The sequence below is a fragment of the Somniosus microcephalus genome, chromosome 20 (assembly GCF_052327205.1).
Source record: "Somniosus microcephalus isolate GS21.2 chromosome 20, FLI_Smic_1.0, whole genome shotgun sequence".
Lineage (NCBI taxonomy): Eukaryota > Metazoa > Chordata > Chondrichthyes > Squaliformes > Somniosidae > Somniosus > Somniosus microcephalus.
In genome coordinates this window covers 53,395,653-53,408,209 of record NC_141006.1, presented here as the reverse complement: position 1 = coordinate 53,408,209, position 12,557 = coordinate 53,395,653, and the positions used below count along the sequence as shown (strand labels likewise).

The following is a 12,557-nucleotide window of genomic DNA, read 5'->3' as shown; positions in this document are numbered from 1 at the left end:
GAAAGGGGCCTTTAGGGACAAATGACCGTCTCCGACTCTTCCCTTCCCTTCCTCGACTTCACTGTCTCCATCTCTGGGGATAGGTTATTGACCAACATTCACTGCAAGCCCACTGACTCCCACAGCTACCTGGACTACACTTCCTCCCACCCCGCCTCCTGTAAGGACTCTATTCCATTCTCCCAGTTTCTCCGTCTCCGCCGCATCTGCTCTTGACGATGCCACCTTCCACACTATGACCAGTGCTTCCGACATGTCTTCCTTTTTCCTCAACCGATGATTCCCCTCTACTGTGGTTGACACAGCCCTCGACCGTGTCTGTTCTATCTCCTGCACTTCTGCCCTCACCCCTGCCCCTCCCTCCCGGAACCACGATAGAGTTCCCCTTGTCCTCACCTTTCACCCCACCAGCCTCCACATTCAACGGATCATCCTCCGCCATTTCCGCCACCTCCAGTGTGATCCCACCACCAAACGTATCTTCCCCTCACCTCCCCTTTCAGCATTCCGTAGGGACCGCTCCCTCCGAGACACCCTAGTCCACTCCTCTATTGCCCCCAACACCCCTTCCCCTTCGCCCGACAGCTTCCCGTGCAAGCGCAGGAGATGCAACACATTCCCTTATACCTCCCCACTTCCCACTGTCCAGGGCCCCAAACACCCCTTCCAGGTGAAACAGCGATTTACTTGTACTTCTTGCAATTTAGTATACTGTATTCGCTGCTCACGATGTAGTCTCCTCTACATTGGGGAGACCAAACGCAGATTGGGTGACCGCTTTGCGGAACACCTCCGTTCAGTCCGTAAGGGGGAGCCCGAGCTTCCGGTCGCCTGTCACTTTAATTCACCACTCCATTCCCACTCAGACCTCACCGTCCTCGGCCTCTTCCATTGTTCCACGGAAGCTCAGCGTAAGCTCGAGGAACTGCACCTCATCTTTCGATTAGGCACTTTACAGCCTTCTGGACTCAACATAGAGTTCAACAATTTCGGATCGTAACCTCGGCCCCTATCATATATATATATTTTTTTTATCCACACTTGTTCTTTTCTTCTCTCCCACATGACAGCTGTCTTCCATTCTGCCAGCGCAACTTACACTTCATCTAAAGCCTTCCTTTGTTTCTTAACCTGTCCCATTACCATCTCCTTTTGCCTTGAATATCTCTTAATGTCTCTTAATCTCTCCTGCCTTCTATCCTATCACAGGCCTTCCCTTTTGTTCTTTCATCCCCTCTCCCATTTCCCAGCCACTGCACTTGCTTAAAAATCTGTTCCATTTCCTGCTTTTTTCCACTTCTGATGAAAGGTCATTGACCTGAAACGTTAACTCTGTTTCTCTCTTCACAGATGCTGCCTGACCTGCTGAGTTTCTCCAGCATTTTGTTTTTATTTCAGATTTCCAGCATCTGCAGTATTTTCTCTTTGTATTGTGTGATTATAATATGATTGAATTTTACATTAAGTTTGAGAGTGATGTAGTCCAATCTGAAACTAAGGTCTTCAATCTAAACAGGGAAAACTGCAAGGGTATGAGGGACAAGTTGGCCATGGTAGATTGGGAGATTACACTAAAAGGTATGAAGGTGGACATACAATGGCTAACATTCAAGGAAATAATGCATAATTTGCATAAAAACCCAAAAGGAAAAGTGATCCAACCATGGTTAACAAAAGAAATTAAAGCTAGCATTAAGTCAAAGGAGGAAGCTTATAAAGTTGCCAGAAAAAGCGGTCAGCCTGAGGATTGAGATCTTTTTAGAAATCAGCAAAGGGGGACCAAGAAATTGATAAAGAAAGAGAAAATGGAATATGAGCACAAACTAGTGAAAAATATAAAAACGGATTGTAAAAGCTTCTATAGGTATGTGAAAAGGAAAAGGCTGGCGAAGGTAAATGTAGGTCCTTTACAGTCAGAGACGGGAGAATTTATAATGGGGAATGAGGAAATAGAAGAGAAATTAAATAAATGCGTTGTTTCTGTCTTCACGGAGGAAGACACAAAAAACCTCCCAGAAATACGAGAAAACCAAGGGTGTGACGAGAATGTGGAACTTAAAGAAATTATTATTAGAAAACAGTACTAGCAAAATTAATGGGACTAAAAGTCGACAAATCCCAAGGACCGGATGACCTACATTCTAGGGTTTTGAAAGAGGTGGCCATTGGAATAGTGGACGCATTGGTTGTCATCTTCCAAAATTCTATAGATTTTGGAACGGTTCCTGCAGATTGGAGGATAGCAAATGTAACCCCGCTATTTAAGAAAGGAGGGAGAGAGAAAACGGGGAACTACAGACCTGTTAGTCTCATATCAGTAGTTGGGAAAATGCTGGAATCTATTATGCAATAACTGGGCACTTAGAAACTATGTAATAGTAAGATTGGGCAGAGGCAACATGGATTTATGAAAGGGAAATCCTGTTTGACAAACCTATTGGAGTTCTTTGAGGATGTAACTAGTGGAGTAGACAAAGGGGAACCGGTAGATCTGGTGTATCTGGATTTTCAGAAGGCCTTCGATAAGGTCCCACACAAGAGGTTGGTGAACAAAATTAGGGCACATGGAATTGGGGGTAATATACTAGCATGGATTGAGAATTGGTTAACAGACAGAAAACAAAGAGTAGGGATAAACGGGTCTTTTTCAGGATGGCAGGCTGTGACTAGTGGGGTACCGCAAGGATCGGTGCTTGGGCCCCAGCTATTCACAATCTATATCAATGATTTGGATGAGGGGACTAAATGTAACATTTCCAAATTTGCTGATGATACAAAGCTAGATGGCAGTGTCAGTTGTGAAGAGGCTTCAAGGGGATCGTGACAGGCTCAATAAGTAGGCGAGAACATGGCAGATGGAATAGAATGTGGATAAATGTGAAGTTATCCACTTTGGTAGAAAAAACAGAAAGGCAGAGTAGTTCCTAAATAGTGAAAGATTGGGGAATGCAGATGCTCAAAGGGATCTGGGTGTCCTTGTATATGAGTCACTGAAAATGAATGTGCAGGTGCAGCAAGCCATTAGGAAGGCAAATGGTATGCTGGCCTTCACTACAAGAGGATTTAAGTACAGGAGTAAAGAAGTCTTACTCCAATTATATAGGGCTTTGGTGAGATGGCGGGACTGTCGTATGAGAAGAGATTGAGTAAACTAGGCCTGTATTCTCTTGAATTCAGAAGAATGGGAGGGGATCTCATTGAAACATACAAAATTATTACAGGGCTTGATAGGATGGATGCTGGGAGAATGTTTCCCTTAGCTGGGGAGTCTAGAACCAGGGGCCACAGCCTCAAGATAAAGGGTAGGCCATTCAGGACTGAGATGAGAAGAAATTTCTTCACACAGAGGGTGGTGAATCTTTGGAATTCTCTACCCCAGAGGGCTGTGGAGGCTCAGTCATTGGGTATATTCAAAACAGAAGTAGATAGATTTCTGACTAGTAAGGGCATCAAGGGATATGGCGATAGGGCCAGTGAATGGAGTTGAGGCAGGAGATCAGCCATGATCTCATTGAATGGCGGAGCAGGCTCGAAGGGCTGAATGGCCTACTCCTGCTCCTATTTCTTATGTTCTTATGGGAAGGAGCCACAGGCCACAGTATTATCGGGAGAGCGGCAGCATGGGGAGGAAGCTTGGGAAAAGGATATAGAGGCACTGGAGAAGGTGCAAAGAAGATTTACTGGAATTATACCAGAACTGAGAGGTTATACCTATCAGGAAAGATTGAATAGGCTGGGGCTCTTTGACTGAGGGGTGACCTGCTGGAGGGTTTGATCCAGGAAGATGTAGAGAAGATTTTCCACTTGCAAGCGAGACCAGAAATAGGGGCCATAAATATAAGATCGTCACTAATAAATCCAATAGGGAATTCAGGAGAAAAGTCTTTACGAAGAAAGTGGTTAGAATGTGGAACTCGCTACTACAAGGAGTAGTTAAGGTGAATAGTATAGAGGGATCCAAGGGGAAGCTAGATAAGTACATGAGGGAGAAAGGAATAGAAGGATATGTTGATGTGGTTAGATGAAGAAGGGTGGGAGAAGGATATTGTGGAGCATAAACTCATGCTCTACTCATTTTAAGCTTAGTGGTATCCTGCAGTGTAGGCCATGCACTGTAACCTGATTAGTTTTGACATTAACTACAAGTGGTGATGAGGCAGCTGCTATGGAGGAGTTATTCAGCAGGACTGTGTCAGGGAATGAGCAGCACAAAGCTGACAATCTACATCAGGGGTCATGTAAGGGTTCCATTCTGGAGAGATATTTCAGTGTTACCCCTTGCTCCCCTCTAACCATGGACATCATACTACAATTAACAGAGCATTAAGTGCCAGACAGCTGGGGATTGGAGGTGTCAGTCGTAGCTTAGTAGGTCACACTCTTGCCTCCTAGTCAGAAGGTTGTGGGTTCAATCCCCACTCCAGAGACTTGAGCCCATAATCTAGGCTGACACTCCAGTGCAGTACTGAGAGAGTGCTGCACTGTCAGAGGGGCGGTACTCCGCTGCACTGTAGGAGGTGCCAGCTGTCAGATGAGATGTTAAACTGAGGTTTGTCTGCCCTCTCAGGTGGATGCAAAAGACCCCATGGCACTATTTGAAGAAGAGCAGAGGAGTCATCCCCGTATCCTGGCCAATATTTATCCCTCAACCAACACCTAAAAACAGATTATTTGACCAATATCACATTGCTATTTGTGGGATTTTGTTGTGCACAAATTGGCTGCTGCATTTCCGCCATTACAACTGTGACTATACTCCAAAGGTATTTCATTGGCTGTGAAGTGCTTTGGGATGTCTCGAGGTTGCGAAAGGCGCTATATAAATGCAAGACTTTTTTGATGTGCTCTGGAGTTCTCTAGATAATGAGATGCCCAGTAGTGCACCAGTGGTGTCCCAATGCTTTCCCAGTGTCCTACATGTCTCACTTCACCTGCACAGTTACATTTTAAAGGCTTGGTTCTCAATGGGGCAACAGATGTTCCTTTCAGTATGTGTTTGGGTTCAATCGATACTTTCTCATTAACGTCCTCCCATAGGCAATTTCCAGTAGGGGTTAGGAACATAGAAATAGGAGGCCATTCAGCCCCTCGAATCTGTTCCGCCATTCTATTAGATCATGGCTGATCTGTACCTCATCTCTATTTATCTACCTTTGCTCCATATCCCTTGATACTCTTACTTAACAAAAAATCTATCGATCTGCCTTGAAAGTGATCAGGACTGGAAACACAGTTTGTCTCCTCTCTAGCACAAAGGTACTGAGGCTAATTATAACAGCTCCACTGCTGTCCCATTGGAGATCAGCTAACAGCATAGGCTGGGCTTGAGCCTGGAACCTTCCAGACTGTGCAGCTCAGCACCACCTCCGGCAATGCATTTACTCACCGAGCCATTGGACCCATTGGATTGGTGCTACTAATGAGCTTGATAGAGATTGACAACAGATTGGGACATTTGGTGAGAGAGAGGTAGTTTTATTAACAATAGTGATCTGACATCAGGTAGAATTGTTTACGAGTTCATTTCCTTCAAGGCTGCGTACAGCAAACATTCCTTATCTAATTAGAAAGCCTGATATCGCTTTCTGTAACTGGGTGTGCAGAGTTTGCCTGATTGGTGTTCTGTGAATGGTCTCTTGTAGTCCTTGGTGCACTGGTACAAGGTGGGTTTAAAGTCTGTGTACATGACACCAGGTAATCGAGATAAGCCACTTCCATCTGCCTGACCTGGTGCTTCATTGAAAAAAATCCTTATCTGCTGCTCGCCTGCACCATCGGGACAAGTCTCTCGGCCAATTAGTCATTGCGAGCTTGTTTTTCAATGAAAGCTGCTTGTTCCTTGAGGCCAAGGTCGCTCTTAGTCACTGAATGAAACTGAGTATAAATAGTCTCAGGTGTAACCAGCTCAGTCAGTGCCTGTGCAGGCTTTTGCTGCACTGAGAGCTGTAAGCGAGCGTATCCGAGCCACTCTCAGCCAACTCCCGCACAGCACAGCTTCAACAACAATTGTTTGGAGTGTTAGGAGTTAGGTTTCCAGTTAAAATCAAAACTTTAAGCTGTCTTGAGCTGCTAACACCAGTACAGTGTGCCATCAAAGTGCTAAATTCGGAGTGGTTCTGGTTTGGCAGTGAGGAGATTATGGCTTGTGTCAATGTTCTGCTCGATAAATGCCGGTGTGCTTCTGGAGAGAGACAGAGTGCGATCTTATACACCATCCTGAGCCAGCAGGGAGACCTCAAGGCCTGCTACAAGTTCTCGCATCACAGCTGCTCCTGCGAAGCCAGGCGGACGGTTTGCTTGAAGACTCCACAGGTTACCTGTCAGGCGGTATGTGACGTGTTGGTAAAGACAGTCAGTTTTATGAGGAACCTCCCTTCGTTCCATCATCTTCCCAGAGCAGACCAGCTGCTGCTGCTGGAGAGCTGCTGGACCCCGTTGTTTCTGTTGGGATTGGCCCAGGAGAGAGTGAGCTTCGAGGTGACAGAGACCCCAGGCCACAGCATGCTGAAGAGAATCTTGCTGAACGGACCAGGCCTGATCAGAACGGAGGAAGAGGAGAGGAGGCAGCCAACACTCGCTGGTGTACAGAGAATAAAAATGTGTCTGAACAAATTCTGGGGCTTGGACCTGAGCCCAAAGGGGTACGCATACCTGAAAGGAGCAATCCTCTTCAACCCTGGTAACTAAACAGCCTCTCTCTTTATTCCAGTGTGTGTAACGAAGCAAAGGAATTGTAATGATGCGATATTTACACAAAGCGTATCACAAATTATCCCTTACACCCAAGAGACCAGCAATAATTCTACCGTGACAGTAACGTCAGCAGAAGTTCGAGCACCAGCAAGGGGGTCTGCAGTCTGGAGTCTGGGGGTCCGCAGTCTGGGGGTCCGCAGTCTGGGTGGGAGGGTCAGCAGTCAGGGGGGGGTCTGCAGTCTGGGGGGGGGGGGTCTGCAGTCTGGGGGGGGGTCTGCAGTCTGGGGGGGGGTCTGCAGTCTGGGGGGGGGGTCTGCAGTCTGGGGGGGAGGTCTGCAGTCTGGGGGGGGGTCTGCAGTCTGGGGGGGGTCTGCAGTCTGGGGGGGGTCTGCAGTCGGGGGGGGGGTCTGCAGTCGGGGGGGGTGGTCTGCAGTCGGGGGGGGGGTCTGCAGTCTGGGGGGGGTCTGCAGTCTGGGGGGGGTCTGCAGTCTGGGGGGGGGGTCTGCGGCCTGGGGGGTCTGCAGTCTGGGGGGGGGGTCTGCGGCCTGGGGGGTCCACAGTCAGGGGGGGTCTGTGGTCTGGGAGTCCGCAGTCTGGGGGGGGTCCGCAGTCTGGGGGGGGGGTCTGCAGTCTGGGGGGTCTGCAGTCAGGGGGTCCTCTCTGCTTTCGGATTAATAAGTGATGTGATTATTTCTCGCACTTCAGAATCTCCGATAGGTTTCTCAGTTTTCTCTGATTCTTCAAGGAGATTTCCAGCACTTTCAGGCAGGCTGCCATCATCATCCACACATCATCTAGAGCCATCTTTTGTTACTTAACTTGTCCCATTACCTTTTGCCTTACACCATCATCCCTTTTGTCATTCAATCTCTCCTGCCTTCCACCCCATCACAGACCTTCCCTTTGTTCCTTCCTCCCCTCCTCCCTGTCCCTGCTTAAAAATCTCTCCTCCCTAACCTTTTCCAGTTCTGACGAAGGGTTCGACCCGAACCGTTGACTCTGTTTCTCCTCTCCTCGATGCTGCCTGGCCTACTGAGTGTTTCCAGCACTTTCTGTTGTTATTTCAGGCAGGGGTCTGGCTGCTCAGCTGGCAGGCAGATCGAACCTGCCAGTTTCCCCCGATAAGAACCTTTCTTTTGTGTGATGCCTGACCCAGCCGAGGATCGAGGTGGGGGTGGGCGGTTGGGTCGTGGATCTGAAGGTCAGACTGTGGGAAGCAGGAAATGGCTCTAAACGGAGAACGAGCTGGAAACACAAAGCAAATCGCAGCGTGTGATAGAGATTAGGCAGGCTCCCCACCTGAAACACTAATCCTTTCGATACCAGCGTCTGACGGACATGCTGGGCTTCCTGTGCTTGTGTTTCCTTACACTCTGCTCCTGGTCGTGTTGTCTGCCTGGGTTTGGGTCTGACCTTATTCGTGCTCTTGTCTTTTGCAGACCTGCCTGGACTCCAAGCGCCTGCCTACATTGAAAACCTTCAGCAGGAAGCGCACCGCGCACTGCGTGAGGTGCTGGTGCCTCTGCCTCCTAGGGACAGCAGCCGCTTTGCCCGTGTTTTACTCACCATCTCCGCGCTGAAAACCATCAGCACCAGTCTCATCACCGAGCTCTTCTTCAGGCCGGTGATCGGAGCAGCAGACATGAAGGAGCTTCTGCTGGAGATGCTCTATACCAAGTGAGGAGCAGGCTGCTGGGCCTGACTACACATCACCTACCCACTCACACCTTGCTGCCCACCCACATCACCTGCCCACTCGCTGCCCACCCACATCACCTGCCCACTCGCTGCCCACCCACATCACCTGCCCACTCGCTGCCCACCCACATCACCTGCCCACTCGCTGCCCACCCACATCACCTGCCCACTCGCTGCCCACCCACATCACCTGCCCACTCGCTGCCCACCCACATCACCTGCCCACCCGCTGCCCACCCACATCACCTGCCCACCCACATCACCTGCCCACATCACCTGCCCACCCACATCACCTGCCCACTCGCTGCCCACCCACATCACCTGCCCACTCGCTGCCCACCCACATCACCTGCCCACCCACATCACCTGCCCACTCGCTGCCCACCCACATCACCTGCCCACTCGCTGCCCACCCACATCACCTGCCCACTCGCTGCCCACCCACATCACCTGCCCACTCGCTGCCCACCCACATCACCTGCCCACTCGCTGCCCACCCACATCGCCTGCCCACTCGCTGCCCACCCACATCACCTGCCCACTCGCTGCCCACCCACATCACCTGCCCACTCGCTGCCCACCCACATCACCTGCCCACTCGCTGCCCACCCACATCACCTGCCCACCCACATCACCTGCCCACTCGCTGCCCACCCACATCACCTGCCCACTCACACCTCATTGCATACATGCTGCCAACTAGCTGCCCATCCACATCACCTGCCAACTAGCTGCCCATCCACATCACCTACCAACTAGCTGCCCACCCACATCACCTGCCAACTAGCTGCCCACCCACATCACCTGCCAACTTGCTGCCCACCCACATTACCTGCCCACTCACATCTTGCTCCTCTTTCAACACTGTTTTCTATTAAGTTATTTTTTTAAATCATGAATAAAATTATTTTACATATTTTGAAAGACTTGACACTTTATTGCAGACAACTTTACTGCGTCAGGACACTGGTTTTCAATTCAAAGAAACCCTCAGGTTTAAAAGTAGACATTTAATTCAGGTCAGTATCAGTGGCCAGTCACTGCTGATATGAAGGGATATTTACTAGTCCTAGCCCCATTGGGGCTATGCCAGATCAGGCATATTTCTCAGACATTCACTTTCAACTAAAGTTTGAGGTAGCCGAATCCTAAAGATGCTTAATTGGGTCTAAAGGTCCGGGCTATCTCTCCCTAAAGAAAAGGAACAACCCAAGAATGTTACCATCCTCCAGATAGCACTTTTAATAAGTTTAGCTAGACTGTAACATCCCAGATATTATGAGGGTCCAGAGAACTCCTTCAGAATTCTGTAACTCTTCACCAAAGAGTGTACAGAGATTTGCGTTCACGAGTTATTGATACAGAAGGCTTATGTGAGACAATTCTAAAAATATAGAGATTTATTAAAAGAACTGACATGCAATCTACAGTTGGTGAATCAGTCAATCGCAACATTAACAGTTCTAAAAAGAGAAAAAATACTATCTTATTATTAACAGAGAATCTTACTTTTAAATCTTAACTTCGCTACAGTATTACAGTTCTTAAAGTTTTCTATACAGGATATCCATCAATATCAAATACCTTTGATCCCCGAGGTACAAAGAGTTGGAGAGCACAGAGCCGCCTCTGTGGTCGAGAATCACTTTGCCCAATTAAAGCGAGTCTGATATCCCATTTGAGAGTTCAATATTTATACCCTTTTTCAGTGCTATTTCCTTTAAAGTTTCTGCTGATGCAAGTCAATTATCCCTATTCATCTTTCTGCCAACCTCTTCAATTCTTACTGCTACATCAGCTTGTAATATTCCAGAATCTTGTCTTTCTCCAGGTGTTCTGGGTTAACCATATAAAAATGGTGTGAAGGGCAGGTGTTCCTTATTTTATGTCATCTTTACGAGGGCAGATGTTCCTTATCTTATGTGCCATATTTACAAAGTTTAAATTAAAACACCTTAATCCAGTATGGACCATTGTTTTGTTCCCAAAAGGTCAGCTTGTCGGAGTCATGCACCTTCTGTTTCAATAAGGTTATTTATTCAGGGTCAACAACTGTCTTATCTCAATAGCCAGAATTCTTTCATCGTTCGGTTTCTAAATTTCCAAACCCAGTTTGTCCTGTTTTAATAAGGCCAGAATACTTTCATAAGATGGTGTCTTTTTCTGAATAGGTTATTTGGCTCATTCCTTCACAGATATACACCCTGAATATTACAGCCTGTGCCATTAGGGGCCAGCGGGTGAATGTTTAACCCCTCCCGGAATATATCCATCTATCTGTGGGAGGCTGGGTGCATAGGAACAGGAGTAGGCCATTCAGCCCCTCAAGCCTGTTCCGCCTATCAGGTGTCAGGAATTAAAGATGCCATTTCCCATCTCTGACCCCACAAAGTGAAGGGAGATAGTGACTGGGTAGTGTAGTGGATTGGAACTCAATGTTTTCCTCCCTGGGATTTGGGATAAGATCCAAGCATTTCTCATGGGCTGAAGTCTCCTTTCTCTGCTGGTTATAAATGTCCAACATTAAATAAATTTGGATACAGAGCTAGGATGTACTGTACCTGGAGTACACTGAGCACAGGTACACAGGGTGTACTATACCCGAGTACACTGAGCACAGGTACACAGGGTGTACTGTACCTGGAGTACACGGAGCACAGGTACACAGGGTGTACTGTACCTGGAGTACACGGAGCACAGGTACACAGGGTGTACTATACCCGAGTACACGGAGCACAGGTACACAGGGTGTACTGTACCTGGAGTACACGGAGCACAGGTACACAGGGTGTACTATACCCGAGTACACGGAGCACAGGTACACAGGGTGTACTGTACCTGGAGTACACGGAGCACAGGTACACAGGGTGTACTGTACCTGGAGTACACGGAGCACAGGTACACAGGGTGTACTATACCCGAGTACACTGGGTGCAGGTACACAGCGTAACTGAAACTTGGCTCATGTTGGAGGCACCTTGCCCCTACTGAAGCCTCCCACCTAGCCATACTTTCCACCACTGCTCTACCCAAACTGCCAGAGTGGCGGTGTGACCCTCATCACTCAATCACACCTTGGTCTCTCCCTACTCCTCTGGTGCCTTCTCCTCCTTTGAGCTGCTCACTGTGTTCCACCCCTCTTGCCTGTCCTTTAAAATCATAATTTTCTAACGCACTCACGCCTGGTCCCATCCTAGATTTCTTACCAAGATCACTCCTTACCTCCTTTAGCCTCTGCATTGAGAAACTCTCTGTCCTCAGTGATTTCAATCTCCATCTCTGCTTCCCTTGCCTAAACTCTCCTCTGAATTCACCACCCTCCTGTTCTTCCTAAACCTCTCCTTCCATATAAACTCTTCTACCCATATTCACAGCCACCCCTTGACCTTGCCATTTCATGTGGCCTCTCTACCCCTTGGTCTCAATCACAGACAAGGCCATCTCATTGTACTCTCCACCACCCACATCAAGCACTATCTGGCCTCAATCTCCTCACCAAACACACTCACTACTCCAAGATTGTGTAATTTCACCATTACGAACCTTCTCCTTAAACCCCTCCATCTGCCCCCTCCACCAAGTGTGATGATCTCATGGGCTTCTTTTCACTAAGATTGAGACCATCTGTTCAGCTGTCCATTCTGCACCCCTCCCTGCTTCTTCCCACCCCCAGGCACCCCCTGCCCAAACTCAGAACCCATGTCTGTCTCAAGTTCGTCTCCTATCTCCCCTCATGCCCTCTCCGAGTTTGTCCATGAGACCCACCTCCTGCCCCCCTTGACCCCATTTCCACCAAGTGTTGACCATCTTCCCTTCCTGGCCTCCATGTTACATGACATTGTAAATGGTTCCATCTCTGCAGGTACTGTCCCCCTCCCTTTCAAAACCACCATCATCACCCCTCCTCAGAAAATCCACCCTCAACCCCTTTTTCCTTGCAAACTACTGCTCCATCTCCAATCTCCCTTTCCTCTCCAAAGTTTCTTCCTGTTTTTCCCCCATCTCGCTGTTTGAATCTCTTCAATCTCATTTCCAATCCTGACACAGAACTGAAACAGTCCTAACATCCTCAGTGAATGTGACCATGATGCATTATTCCTCTTCTACCCATATTGACCTTGACCTTTTTGCAATCTTTGACACGGTTGCCCACAACCCTCTTCCAA

General features: G+C 48.3%; 1 protein-coding gene across 1 annotated transcript; it reads left to right on the top strand.

The window, feature by feature from the left end:
* Positions 1-5,902: 5,902 nt before the first annotated feature.
* Positions 5,903-9,308, top strand: nr0b2a (nuclear receptor subfamily 0, group B, member 2a). Its single transcript, XM_085962712.1, has 2 exons — positions 5,903-6,679; positions 8,133-9,308. The coding sequence occupies exons 1-2, from the start codon at positions 6,139-6,141 to the stop codon at positions 8,372-8,374; spliced, it is 783 nt and encodes a 260-aa protein (XP_085818838.1). The 5' UTR covers positions 5,903-6,138; the 3' UTR covers positions 8,375-9,308.
* The last annotated feature ends 3,249 nt before the right edge of the window (positions 9,309-12,557 follow it).